The 13,315-nt window shown below is 34.7% G+C and overlaps 1 protein-coding gene across 2 annotated transcripts in view; it reads left to right on the top strand.

Moving 5' to 3' along the window:
• Positions 1-13,315, top strand: part of ACVR2A (activin A receptor type 2A) — a 144,886-nt gene that overhangs the window by 76,878 nt on the left and 54,693 nt on the right. For both annotated transcript variants that reach the window (XM_027835662.1, XM_027835663.1), the window contains exons 2-4: positions 2,738-2,945; positions 8,652-8,761; positions 8,987-9,141. In XM_027835662.1, coding sequence (XP_027691463.1) covers positions 2,738-2,945; positions 8,652-8,761; positions 8,987-9,141 — 473 coding nt within the window. The remainder of the gene's footprint in view (positions 1-2,737; positions 2,946-8,651; positions 8,762-8,986; positions 9,142-13,315) is intronic.

Genomic DNA, 13,315 nt, shown 5'->3' with positions numbered 1-13,315 from the left:
GGATGGATACAAGTTAGAATGTTGCTTTCAGGCACAGTAGTCCTCAAAGTGTGGTTGGGGATCCATATTTTTATAATAATAATAAGACCAGCTCAGTGGAACAGTGGTTAGAGTGTTGGGCCAGGCCTGGAGTCAGGAAGACCTGAATTCAAATTTGGTTTTAGACACTTCCTAGCTGTGTGACTTCAGGCAAAATCACTTACCCTCTGTTTCCCTCAGTGTCCTCATCTCTAAAAAGGGGATAATAATAGCACCCAACTCTTTGGGTTGTTGTGATGATTGAATGAGGCAGTATTTATAAAGAGCTTAGTAGAGTGCCTAGCCTTTAGGTGCTTAATAAATGCTTGTTCCCTTCCCACTCTCCCATTAAAATACTCGTTCCCTTATTTGTCAACTACACATCTCTGTGAGGGCAGATTTTCTTTATATACTTCAACTGAAACAATGTATTTCAACAAGTTGAATGTAGAGGCAGATATGGGAATCTACCTGTCTTCTATTAAGCCAGACATTAAAGAGATTTGCAAAAATATATAAAACAATGCCACTCTTTGAAAATGTAGCTATTTTTCATAAAATTTTTATTCCTATATTAAATGGGTTTATTAATGTTATTTTTAAATGAATTAAAAACATTTAAAAATTTTATGTTCTAACTTCTAGTACAGTAAATATTGAGAGCTATAAACTCACATAAACTAAAGCTCTTTGAGGTCCTCAGCAATTTTGTTTTTTTGGTTTGTTTTTTTTTTTGGTGAGGCAATTGGGGTTAAGTGACTTGCCCAGAGTCACACAGCTCATGAGTGTTATGTGTCTGAGGCTGAATTTGAACTCAGGTCCTCCTGACTCTCGGACTGGTGCTCTATCCACTGCGCCACCTAGCTGCCCCTCCTCAGCAATTTTAAGAATGTAAGGGACACTGTACAAGAGAACCCTTAGGAATTAGGAATAATCTATAAATGTTTCTAATATAAAAATAAGAAACATCAATACAATTTTAAACAAAACAATTTTTTTCAAAAGCAAAAGGGTTTTGAGACCACAGAGTCTGAGAACTGCTACTTTCTTTAAAAAATTATACTTTATTTTAGCATTAATTTTTTTAAGAATTCTAAATTCTCTCTCTCTCTGGCCCCTCCCTCACTCATTGAGAAGGCAAGTAATATGATATCAATTCTACATGCATGAAGTCACACAGAACATATTTCTATATTAGCTACATTGCAAAAAAAGCAAGGAAAATAAAGTAAGTGAAAAAAGTATGCTTCTAGGTAACAGTGCAATATAAGTTGGTTGCTTGACTACTATTAGATGAGCCCACTGGCAGTAACCAGGCTATTGAAATTTCCCGCCCTTTCATATTGATCCTTCCTCCCCTTCTCCCAAGCTCATAAAAAAAGATCTTTTACTTTTAAAGAGGGTATTATTTCTGTGCTGATTAATAATAATAAATTCAGCCATTTAAGTGTAGAGGTATAGTCATAATGTTATCATCCATGGTTTTAAGTTATTTGTGTAAGTTATTTCATGGTAACCCTCTAGCAGAATGGAATGGGTTGACTTTCTTACTCCAAGTAAACTGGAGATCCACTGAGAATTATTTCAATTATGCCAACCACTAGTTGCCCTAAGAATCATATATCTAGACCCTATATAAAGGAGAAGAGGTGACATAACACAGTTATTTTCCACTCATGCATGCCTTTCATCTGGCAAGTGTTATCTCCTTACCTATTGTGGCTAATACAATATAAATCTCTGTTCATATTGACATTTCAATGATGCAAAGCTGAAGACTTAAAAAAAAATACAACTTTTTAAACCCTTCTTCCTTGAATCAATGTAGCAGCATTGACTGAGCTCCCTTTGCTCTTACTTTTTGCTATCATTAATGTTCTTAGAATTATTTTGAGGAGTATGAACTTTAAATTTCTCAGAAGTTATTGTGAGGTCATTGGAATCACGGCACTTTTGGAACTGGAAAGGACTTTAGAGATCATTTAGTTAATAAACTTCCCAAATTTACAGATAATGAAAGAGTGAAGAACACAGAGGGGGAAGTGACATAACTAGGGTTACATTAAAAAGTCAGTGTAGAACCAGAATTTTGGTCTCAGGTATTCTTGACTTCATCTAAAGTGCCCTTTCCAACACTCATACCAACTGTGGTATTGGGTCCTTTTTGTCTAAAACCAGCCAATCCCCTAAAAAAAGCCAAACACCTGAGTAACTGAGGCTACATGGTTTAAGTATTTTATTAGCTGTGTTGCCCTGGGCAAGTCTGTTAACCCTATTTGTCTTATTTTCTTCATCTGTAAAATGAGCTGGAGAAGGAATGGTGAACCACTCTAGTATCTTTGCCAAGAAAACCCTAAATGGGGTTATGACGAGTCAGACACGACTGAAACAACTAAACAACAAATGGTTATTTTTTTTTTAGTGTCCCAGAATCCTCAATCAGAATGGAGTTCATGAAGAGATCCAAGGTGAAGAAGAGAAGTTAAAAGCAGAATAAGAAATAGACAACCTGATTATTCTCCTCTATCCACTTGTTTGAATTGGTAGTGATTTTGTGTGTATGCTGACTAAAGAATAGAAGTAGGAAAAAGGATGGGAGTAGGAAGTAGGAAATGATCTTACATATCTTAAAACATGCATAAGAAGACTTTGAATACTTATTTTAAATAAAATACTAATTTTTGATGCTAACAGTTAAATTTTTTTTTTAATTTGACAGGTGCTATACTTGGCAGATCAGAAACACAGGAGTGCATCTTCTATAATGCTAATTGGGAAAAAGATAGAACGAATCGTACTGGTGTTGAACCTTGTTATGGTGACAAAGATAAAAGACGACACTGCTTTGCAACTTGGAAAAATATTTCTGGCTCAATTGAAATAGTAAAGCAAGGTTGTTGGTTAGATGATATTAACTGTTATGACAGGTAAGTAAGCACAAGTCTTATATTATGTGAAGCTCTGCAAACCTTTTTATTGAGTAATTGTTACAAAGGAATACCAAAACAAAGGATTTTAACAAGTTGCTATATTTCTATAATATTTATTCCTGTTTTTGGATAAAATTAGCAATTATATTTTTAAAAAGGAACAAACAGGTTACATCTTCAGTATGTTTTAAATAAGCATCTAGGTAGCAAGTGTAATACCTATACATAGAACCACTTCCCCCAAAATTGTCAGGATAATTAGATGATTTTTGTCCATTTTCAAGGAAAACAGATTTTCTAATTGCTTTAAGGGTTTCTTTGCCCAGTTTATATGTAGAGAAAGGCATTAGAAATCTTATTCTTTCGTTTATTTTTTTTTGTTTCATTCCTTAAATATCTGGAAGTAGCTGATCTTACTCTATTTTATTCTTTTAGGAGAGTCCTTTGTTTTCTTTCCCAAGAGATATTTTAACTTAACATTAAAAATTACATTAGAAAACCATCCCTGTTTAAAAAGCCATTTCATTAAATGAACTTCTTTTAAATGTTTCATTTTGGAGTAGGGTGATGTTGTGGTTGGGTTTCTGACTAAAGGTGAGATATTATAGTGAGATTTCCACAGGTGTTTTGTGCTTATTGGTTAGTCAGATTTTTATGAGGGCGATGGTAAAGAGATTGGAGGATCTAGTGAAAAGAAAACAAAAACAAAAAAATGACAGTTCTCAGTTACCATATATTTCAGAACTAAAAAGCACTTGCTTCATCATATGACTTCAGTACTAACTAATTCCTGTTAAGATCATCATTAATCCACCACAGATCAGAATTTAGCCATATGTCATTAATGGGTGATAGATATATTTGAACAGCTCTGTCCAAAAGGTGTGTGTTCTACTTTACATTCATAGGAAAATTACATAGTCTGTAAATTAGACAGACTTCATTTTTCACCTATTTATTTCTTTTTGACCACATGGCCTTGTTAGAAGGGAGATATGAACTCATAGTATAGACTGAAACATATGTTTTTCTTTCTTTTTCTTCTTTTTTTCTTCCCATTTTTGGAACATGGCTAATGTGGAAATTTGTTTTGCATGTCTTCATATTTGTAATGGGTTTTGTATTTTTTGCCTTCTCATTGGGATAGATGGGGAATATAGAACTAAAAATAAAACAAAATGGAATAGAACAAATCCATTACTTCTTATTAGTTCTAAAGTTTATTGAGAAACAGCTAATGCTTCAGAAGGTTTTCGAGTCATATGTTATCATTGATGCATAAGTACAGATTAAGGTCCTTACCCTTTTGGTAAAAAGCCTTTCTTTTTATCTTTGAATGTCTTCTGATTGAAGGGTAGGGTTGGGTTATCAGTAAGACAGCAAGCATTTTTGAAACGTCTTCTATAATCCAGGACACTATGCTAGGTGCTGGTGAAAAAAGCATAGTGTGAAGAAATCAGCATGGCCTGGAGCCTCTGTCATCTGAGACTTCTGTTTCCCAGACATCTAGAGCAAAGGTGTCAAACTTCTGTCCCAGGGCTCCTGAACCAGGTTACAGTATTTTGGAAAATCTTAAACAAAATAAATAAAAATACAGTGTAACATAGATAATGTTAATTTGTGTTTTTTTTTTAAAACTCAATCTGCTGCCAACAGATATGTTTCTATTCGATTTTGACACCACTGCTTTAAGATCTGGAGCTAGAAGGGACCTCTGAAACCACTGACTCCCTCATCTTAAGATGAGAAAAGTGAGGCTTAGAGGAGGCTTTAAGTGTCTATGGTGGTGATGGTGGTGGTGGTGGTGGTGGTGGTGGTGGTGGTGGTGGTGGTGGTGGGATCCCAAGCCAGGTCCCCTTGCTGTTTTTAAAGGAATATGATTCCAAATGAGAAAAAATGGGATTAGCCTGAAGAGACTTTTATGGAATCAAAGAGGTCTCCCCAACTCAGGTTTAATTAAATACAAACACATAAAAGATAGAAACGAAGCCAGGTAGTAAAGAGTAAACATAAGGTGGCATAGTGCTGTAAAAACAGTGTCAGGAAGGCTAAAACTAAAAATGAGCTGAGGGAAACTAAGGACAACAAAAGGATTGTGTTGTTTTGTCTATATTAGGGGAGAAAAGAGCATCCAAGAGGGAGAGGACCTTTAATGGGGGAATGGACAGGATAATGATTACTTACTCCTGAGGCGGGGCACAGCTGCTCGGTTCATATTTTACTTCTGTTCTCTCTGTCAGCGATAATGACCCTTGCTCTGGAAATGACTAGGAAGGAGTTTATACCCAAGATAAGTAAGGATATAGTAAGAAAGCACCTAGCTAGCTTCCCTTGATGAATTCAGGTCATCTGGGCTAGATGGATTACATCTTGAATAATAAAAGAACTGACAGATTTGATTGTGGAGTCACTGTCAGTGAAATTTGAAAGATCACAGAAAAATGGGAGCCATACCACAAAATTGGAGAAGGGCAAATGTCCTGGTTTTCAAAAAAGGGGGAAAAAACAGTGTCTGCAAACAATAGATATTTGTTAACTTGACTTTGCTTCCTGGGAAAATTCCAGAATAGCTCATTAAAGACCTGCCTGCTGAACATCTAAAGAGAAAAGCAGTGTTTACAGAGAGCCAGCATGGCTTCATCAGGAACAAGTCATGCCGCACTACCCTCGTTTTCTTTTTTGATGGATTTCTAAACTAGTAGATCAGAAAGACATGGTAATGTGAATATAGGTTACCTATGTTTCAGCAAAACTTTGTATAAAATATTTCATACTATTTTTGTGGAGAAGGTGGAAGAATTTGGATTAGATGACAATTCAATTAGATGAATTTTGAAGTGTTTGGAAGGCCTTACTGAAAGGGTTGTTGTATATCAGTGATCAGCATGGCAGGATGTCTCTATTATAGTACTCTAGTAATCTTTGCTGGGCCCTGTGCTATTTTATCTTTTTATCAGCCATTTGGATAAAGGCATGGATAGTATTCTCATCAAATTTTCGGGTGACAAAGCTGGGAAGGATAGCAAACACACAAGATGACAGAGTTATTATCCAAAAGGACTTTGACAGACTTAGAGCAACAGACTGAATCTATTTAATAAGATAGTATTCAAGAGGGATGAATGTCTTAGGTTTGGGTTAAAAAAAAAAAACTTCACAAGTACAATATGAGGAAGATATGGTAGGACAGTAGTTGTGCTGAAAAAAGATCTGTGGGTTTTAGTGGATTGTAAGCTCAGTATAAGTGAAAAGGATGCCATGGGCGCCAAAACACTAGTGCAGCATTGGGCTTGATGAAGAGAGGCATATCTTCTAGGAATAGGGAGGTAAGAAGAGCCCACTTGTACCACCATCCTTGTTAGACCTCCTGTATGGTTCAGAGTCAAAGCTTAACAGTGAGATTGATGAGCTAGAGAGAGTATCCAGAGGTCAGTGGGAAAGGTGAAGGGCCTTTAGGCCATTTAATCCTGGAATTGGTTAAAAGACCTGGGGATATTTAACTTGGAGAAGAAAAGGAAGACACAGTGTAACTGTCTTCACAAATTTTAATGGTTGGCATATCAAATACTGATTAGACTTGTTCTTGGCCCCAGAGGTGAGAATCAGAAGCAGTGGGTTTTAGGTACAAAATGTCCAGTTTGAGTTTTTTGTCAAGAAAAATTTCCTTACAATTAGGTCTTTCCCAAAGTAGAATGTCTGTCTCAAGCACAAGCTTAAACCACCATTTGTTAGCCTTCTTGATTGGTTGGTCACCCCTGAAGGACGACCCTTTTGGAAATTCTGGTGAAACTGAGAGAATTATGACATGTTAAAAGTCAGACCTAATTCAAACCACTCATTGAAAGTTGACCATAGTATCTACAGTGAATAGTTCAATGACACAGTGCCTAAAGTTGAACATTTTTGAGTTTTCTAGTTTTTTAAGTTTTTTTTTTTTTTTAAGGAAGTGTTATGTCTTGGGTGTAAGGGAACTCCTGTTGAGAAGCTTCTTAGAGTGTTAACTGTGGGAACCCACTGCCTTGCCCAAGGCGACAGAGTTTCTGTGTGGCAGTGGCAAGGACTTGAACCCAGGTCTTCTGTCTCAAAGGCTAGCTGTCTGTCACTATGCTTTGCCACTTCTAAGCATCAGCTTTTCTAAATAAGTTAAAAATGAATAGGACTATAGGAAAAAGCAAGAAAAGAAAGAAAAGGGCTCAAAATGCATAAAAATTAGTAGCCAGAGAACGAAGCATAAATTTAGATAGAGGAAAAGTAATTTTCATAGAAATTGGTTGGCTGATTGCAGTTGGAGACAACTATATAAATACTGAAGGGGAAATTTTGTTATAATTACACAATTTACGTGGTTATTAATACTGAATCTGTATTCACCTTTTGCTATCTACTAAATAGATGACCATGTGTATTAATTTTTTATTAGAATTTAATTCTGCTAAAATTTACTGAGATTTTCTTTTAAAAATATATGAGCTTTAGACTGAATATACTTCTAGTTGCGAATTCAACATCTTATTCCAACAAGAAGATCCCAGGTTATTTTAAAAAAAATACACCTTAAATTTATTTGATGAATTTTCAACTAACTTTTGATTTAAAATAAATAAGAAATACTCAATAATTTTAACATTTTGTATTTGTTGTGTGCAGATCTGATATTGAAAGCCTGGCTTTGTTTTATTGCTTGGGTTTATTTTTGTGGAGTCCATGTGCTTTATCTTTGTGTATGAAACACCTTTTAATAACTTCATATTTACTTCTTTTTTGTGTGGAGTTCTCAGAAAGGCAGAATGCTTCTTTAGTTATGTTTTTATACAATTGAGTGATATCTACATGTTTATTACCCCAACACTGCCCCATGCGTTTAGGGAATGTAAACTTGCTACTGTAAAAATGACAGAGCGCATTCCAAAGCCAAACACAACTGAGTTTTGGAATCTAATGTTACCTTCATTAATTTGAATGGTAGAATTGATAGTATGCTGCTTTTTTCTTGACAGGTGGGGGAGTTCTATTTCATATAATCCTTTAGAGTAAAATATTCTTAGAACATCCTGAATACTTACACATTGCCATACTCAAGGATTTCAAATGATCCATTTTTTCACTGTTGTTGCTATTCCCTTCACGAGCTTCATATTACAGTCCCTCAGTATCTTGGTAGACTGTTGTGTTTTGTTGTGCCAATGCCTAGTATTCAACCTTTGTAATGAACCTTTCTTAACTTAGCCTAGTGTTAAGATACTAGAGTATAATTTTTTTTGCTGGATGTCAATTTGATAAAACCTATCAGAGGTTTGCACTTTCTTGATTATCCAGAATCATGTCTATACTACAGCGAGGCATCTCAGTAAGATTTTAGTATTACTAAGCAGGAGGACACATTCTCACAACTTTCTGACTTAAAAAATAAAAGAAAATAAAAAATTTAGATTATCCTAATGATGATTATTAGAAAACAATTTAAAGGAGCAAGAAACCAAATTTTAAGGAACTAAAGATAGATCAGAAAAGATCCAGAAACAAGATGCTGTGTCATTTTTGCTAAATGAATCAATGAATTGTAAACAGTAAAAATATTAAATTTAACATAAATATAATGTTCATTAATTTATTTTAATGCTGACAATTTTAATAACATTTTAATAGTTTATAATAGTCAGAACTCTGCAATTTCAATTTTTTCTTTTTCCTGGTTGTTTATAGGAATGATTGTGTTGAAAAAAAGGACAACCCTGAAGTCTATTTCTGTTGCTGTGAAGGCAACATGTGCAATGAAAGGTTTTTCTATTTTCCGGAGATGGAGATCACAATACGTAAGTTAGTGGGGGTGGGGTGGGGGGGTGCAGAGGTGGGGGAGGTCTAATCAACCAGCCAGTTAAAACTCAGCATTTTTATGATTTTGTTAGTGGTAGGTAAGATTTAGATTTATTCCTTTTTCCTACTTTTCTTCTCTTTCCTTACTCAGCTTTTGAGCCTTCAGTAAATATTAATAGAGTTTTGTATATCAACTTTGAATGTTATTTTTTTTTTATCCACAGCAACTTCCAATCCAGTTACACCCAAGCCACCCTTGTTCAGCACCTTGCTTTACTCATTGGTACCTATCATGCTAATTGCGGGAATCGTGCTGCTTTCGTTTTGGATGTATAGACATCACAAGTTGGCATACCCTCCTGTACTTGTTCCAACCCAAGTAAGTTATTCTGTTATGCTTGTTTTTAATGTTGTTTCATAATAATGTATGTTAGGGTTTTTTGTTTGTTTGTTTGTTTGTTTTGTAAGAAAGGTTTTATTCTAGGATTTTAAAGGAATTGAAAGTCTAGTTGTATTTCTCTTTTGCTAAGTACAGATGCATGTAGAAAAATTCAGTAACTTTGTGAAGATCTTTTGGGACATTAAGACCAGTTTACTATTTTGAGTTATTTTATAGAGTTATATTGTCATGGAAATTTTGGTTAATTCTGTTGTTAATTTGTCACGTCAAAATCCCTTCTTTCCTAGAACTGAGGTAGGATGGATGGGGATGAAGTGGGTAATGGGATAGCATTCCAGTTCTTCTTTGGAGAATTTTATTTTCATTCCACCACTTGTGGGAGGGTAAAATTACTTCCAGAATGCACCCTGTTAGGTTTCTTCCTTTTTACCCACTTATTCGTGGGAAGCAGAGGTGGTGGTGGAGTAACTATTCCAATTCTTTTTCCCCTTATCTCCATTGCTTCTTTGTCAAACACCTGCCTCAGAACTCACCAAGCCACCTTTCTTGATAGGATCTTCTCACATGGATGAAGTAGAACCAGTAAAGACAGTTCTGGCTTATAGTATGAGATTTCTTTGGGAAGAAATAATAACATAAACATTTCAGAGGATGTACCTACACATACTTTATTTTGAGAAAGAGCATCAGAATAACAGAGGTTTGTTTTTTTTTTTAAAAGGGGGCAATTACCTAGGGTAAAGAGTAAGAGCCCTTTGAAGTGCATCTTTTTTATCTGTGCTAATTCTTGATTGAATTTCACCTTCTAATACTGTCTCTCAAACCTTTTTAGTGGTAGTTGACTGTCTGAGTCACACTTCTAAGAAAGTTACTGATAGCTTAGTTTTAGGTGATCATATTAAACAAAGTAGGTTTTCCTTACCTTGGATCACAAGAACATATAGTACTGTGTAATACAAGTTTGTTACTATGGCCCAGAAAGTTGAATGCTTTAGTTGTGTTTGTTCTAGACTTCTCTGAACTCTGGGCTATTTGTGTTTCTTTTGATTTAAAGATCAGATTACCTTGCCCTTCTGAACCCCTTGCTTTATCTTTGTCTCTGTAATACCTGTAGAATTACTGGCTAAAACTAATTGAAAGAAATGGTCATCTTATAATTTTAAGTCCAAAATAACTTTTTGCCCTGAAAATTTATTTACATAATATATTTCTTCCTCAGGATTTAAAGTGATTTTTTTTTTTTTAGCATTAGCTCCTTGATCCTTTGATCTACATAAGATTAAAAAAAAGGACACAATGTCCATGAAGTAGTACTTAGTTTCTAAACTTTTAAATAGCTAAAGTTTTAGGTATAGTAGAAACAACTGGTTTGTGATTATAGAATTTTATACTTGTATTAAAAATTGATCCAACCAATGTTTATTAGACACTTGCTCTTTGCCAAATTCTTTAAATATCAAGTTTAGGTAAGCCATGGTTCTTTCCCACATGGAGCTTATAGTTTAGCAGGGGGAATAAGTTACAAACATAAATAGTTAATGTACTACATTATGTGCCAATTGCATTAGAGAGTTGCAAAACAAAGAATTATTTGAAGTTTGATGGTGAATGTCTTTATTGACCAGGGCAGGAGAGCAGGTGGAAAGGATTCATGGAGGATTTGAACTGGTCTTTAAAGGATGGATAGGAATTCAGTAAGTGAAGAAATGGAGAGGAAATATCCCTGTGTAGAGAACAGTGTGATTGAAGGCTGGCAAGTGAGAAGATGAGCACAAAGCTCATAAAGGGGGAGCGAGAGCAGATCAGTTTGTGGAGTGTATAAAGTATGATGTAATGCTGTGAGAAAACCAAAGCACCTTTCTAGTAGCAACTTTGGGAGCTAGGTAGTGCAAGTGTTACTAAGTTCACTTTTACAGATGAGGAAACTGATATTCAGAAGGTTTATGTTAAACATAAATGTTAAGTGTCAGACGTGGGACTAACACCCAGGTCTTCTAAATGCAGCACTCTTTGTAATAAGCCAAAATGTCCAAAGAGCACTTAAAGGCCATTTGATTTTCTTAGACCTGAAAGAGACTTCAGTTTGGTTAGCCATAGTACATAGTTTGCCTTTTTTTTCCCCCTATAACAACCATTGTTCTTTTATCTTAAGATTTCAAATCAGGATACATCGTATAAAATTGTATAATTGTCTAAAACTGTAACAATCTGGGTTTATAGGTGTGATCACAATGATAATGTGAAAATTTAGGATTAATTTAGATAACATGAAAGGGTTGCTTTTCCTGAAAACTAGGAAGCATAGAACTGCCAGTTCTTTTGGGGACTATTTGTTTGAAGCTTCAAGCTTTTTTTAGTAAATGTAGTCAAGATCATCCATGGAGAGCCTATGGACAACTGTCTCTATAGGACTTGGATTATTTGTCCTCATGATTTTTACTTTAATGTATTCATTTCACTTCTCTGTTATTGCCTTGATTCCTTATTTTGAAATATAGGGAGGAGAGGGAATAACTTTGGTTTTATGAATTATGTTTTAGTATATATTCTCATTACTCTCTTATTTAATGTTTTATGAAAGAAAAATGTTGCCACCAAGCATAAATGGACTGCCCAACCATCACATATATAGCATGGGGCATGTGTTAAATATTCTGTGTGCTTTGTGTATAAACATGGGGTTCCCAGGAACTATTTTAATTTTATCTTACTTATGCAAGATTAAATGGTCTTCTGTTTCAGAAAATAGATTTTTATTCCATTTAACTTAATGGATATTCCTGTCATCTCAAGATATTTCTCCTGTAGGATGATTAGTGCCATTTATAGTACTTACTGCCTTTGAGAGTTTACAAGAAAGTTTGTTTTGTACTCTTGTCTCATCATTGGCCTTAAGATACTATGAAATTCTCTTCCTGAAGATACTTCATCAGTATATTCAGTATTTATGGAATGCTTATTAGGTGTATAAAACTCTACTAACTTTTGGACTAAATTTCACAGAAGATAATTTTCTTATCTCTAATGATTTAAATACTAAATTGAATGTATCAATGTAAAGCCATACTTTTAACACAATTTAACCCTTTAAAACAATAGTTTCTAAATTGGGGGTCAAGGAGATATGAGAGGATTATTAAAATGTGTGTAAATATTCAAATATTCATGTGTGTATACATATATACACACACACACATATGGGTATATTTATACACACACATATCCATGTCCACATATACATACATTTATATCCCAGGCTTTTTGGATTGTCTTACCTGCAGTGTTTCTTGAACTGTAGCTGTATATTTTGTCAAAAGGTACTTTTCTTCCCTTGGAGCAGGCAAGTTTTTTGTGGTAGTCAAGTGAGGGAGGAGCTATAATTTTGTCGGGGGGAAAGGGGTGAGTCAGTGGAAGGAGCACTGGATTTGGAGTCAGAAGGCTGGGCTTTAAGTCTTGCTTCTTTGAATTACTTTGTTACCTTAGGTAAGTCATTGCACATCTCTGCCTCAGTTGCCTTATGTGTAAAATGAAGGAGTCAGATTTGATGACTTCTAAGGTTTTGCTCAAAATCTATGATTCTATGATTATGTTTTTTGAGAAGTTAATTCTGTGTAGCTAATATCTTGCATTCTATGAACACTTTTACTCCTTCATATCCTTATATTAAAAATTTACCATTAACCTTTGATGTCAATTAGAGAATAAAGATCTTTCTTACATGATTGCCATACATATTTGCTATTTGTTTCTGCAATATTTTTATCCTAAGGAGTTCAATCAGTATAGTAGGCTGTGCAATAATGGTTACTATTCTCTATTAAGTGTTGTGTTTTTTTTTCCCCAAAGCTTTGGTTAAAATATAATTGTATATATGACTTGGCACCAAATGAAAGCAGCGATTTTATATTGTGGTTACTATAAGACTTCAGTATTCTAACATAGCAGTGTTCATACTTCAGTATAGCATTGGGAAGCTTGCCTACAATTATATTTGAGTAGAAATTTATAGTGACTGATGAGTGAACACCAAAAGCCTTATTTATACTCTCAGTCCAATTATCTAAGCTTTCCTGTTTCCTCATGGGAGTGGTCAGCAATCCTTTGGGAAATTTCACAGAAAATTGAATATTCATGTATATTTTCCTAAGAATCT

Source organism: Vombatus ursinus, unplaced genomic scaffold (genome assembly GCF_900497805.2).
Source record: "Vombatus ursinus unplaced genomic scaffold, bare-nosed wombat genome assembly UNPS02014816.1, whole genome shotgun sequence".
Classification (NCBI taxonomy): domain Eukaryota; kingdom Metazoa; phylum Chordata; class Mammalia; order Diprotodontia; family Vombatidae; genus Vombatus; species Vombatus ursinus.
This window is presented reverse-complemented; position numbering and strand designations above follow the sequence as displayed.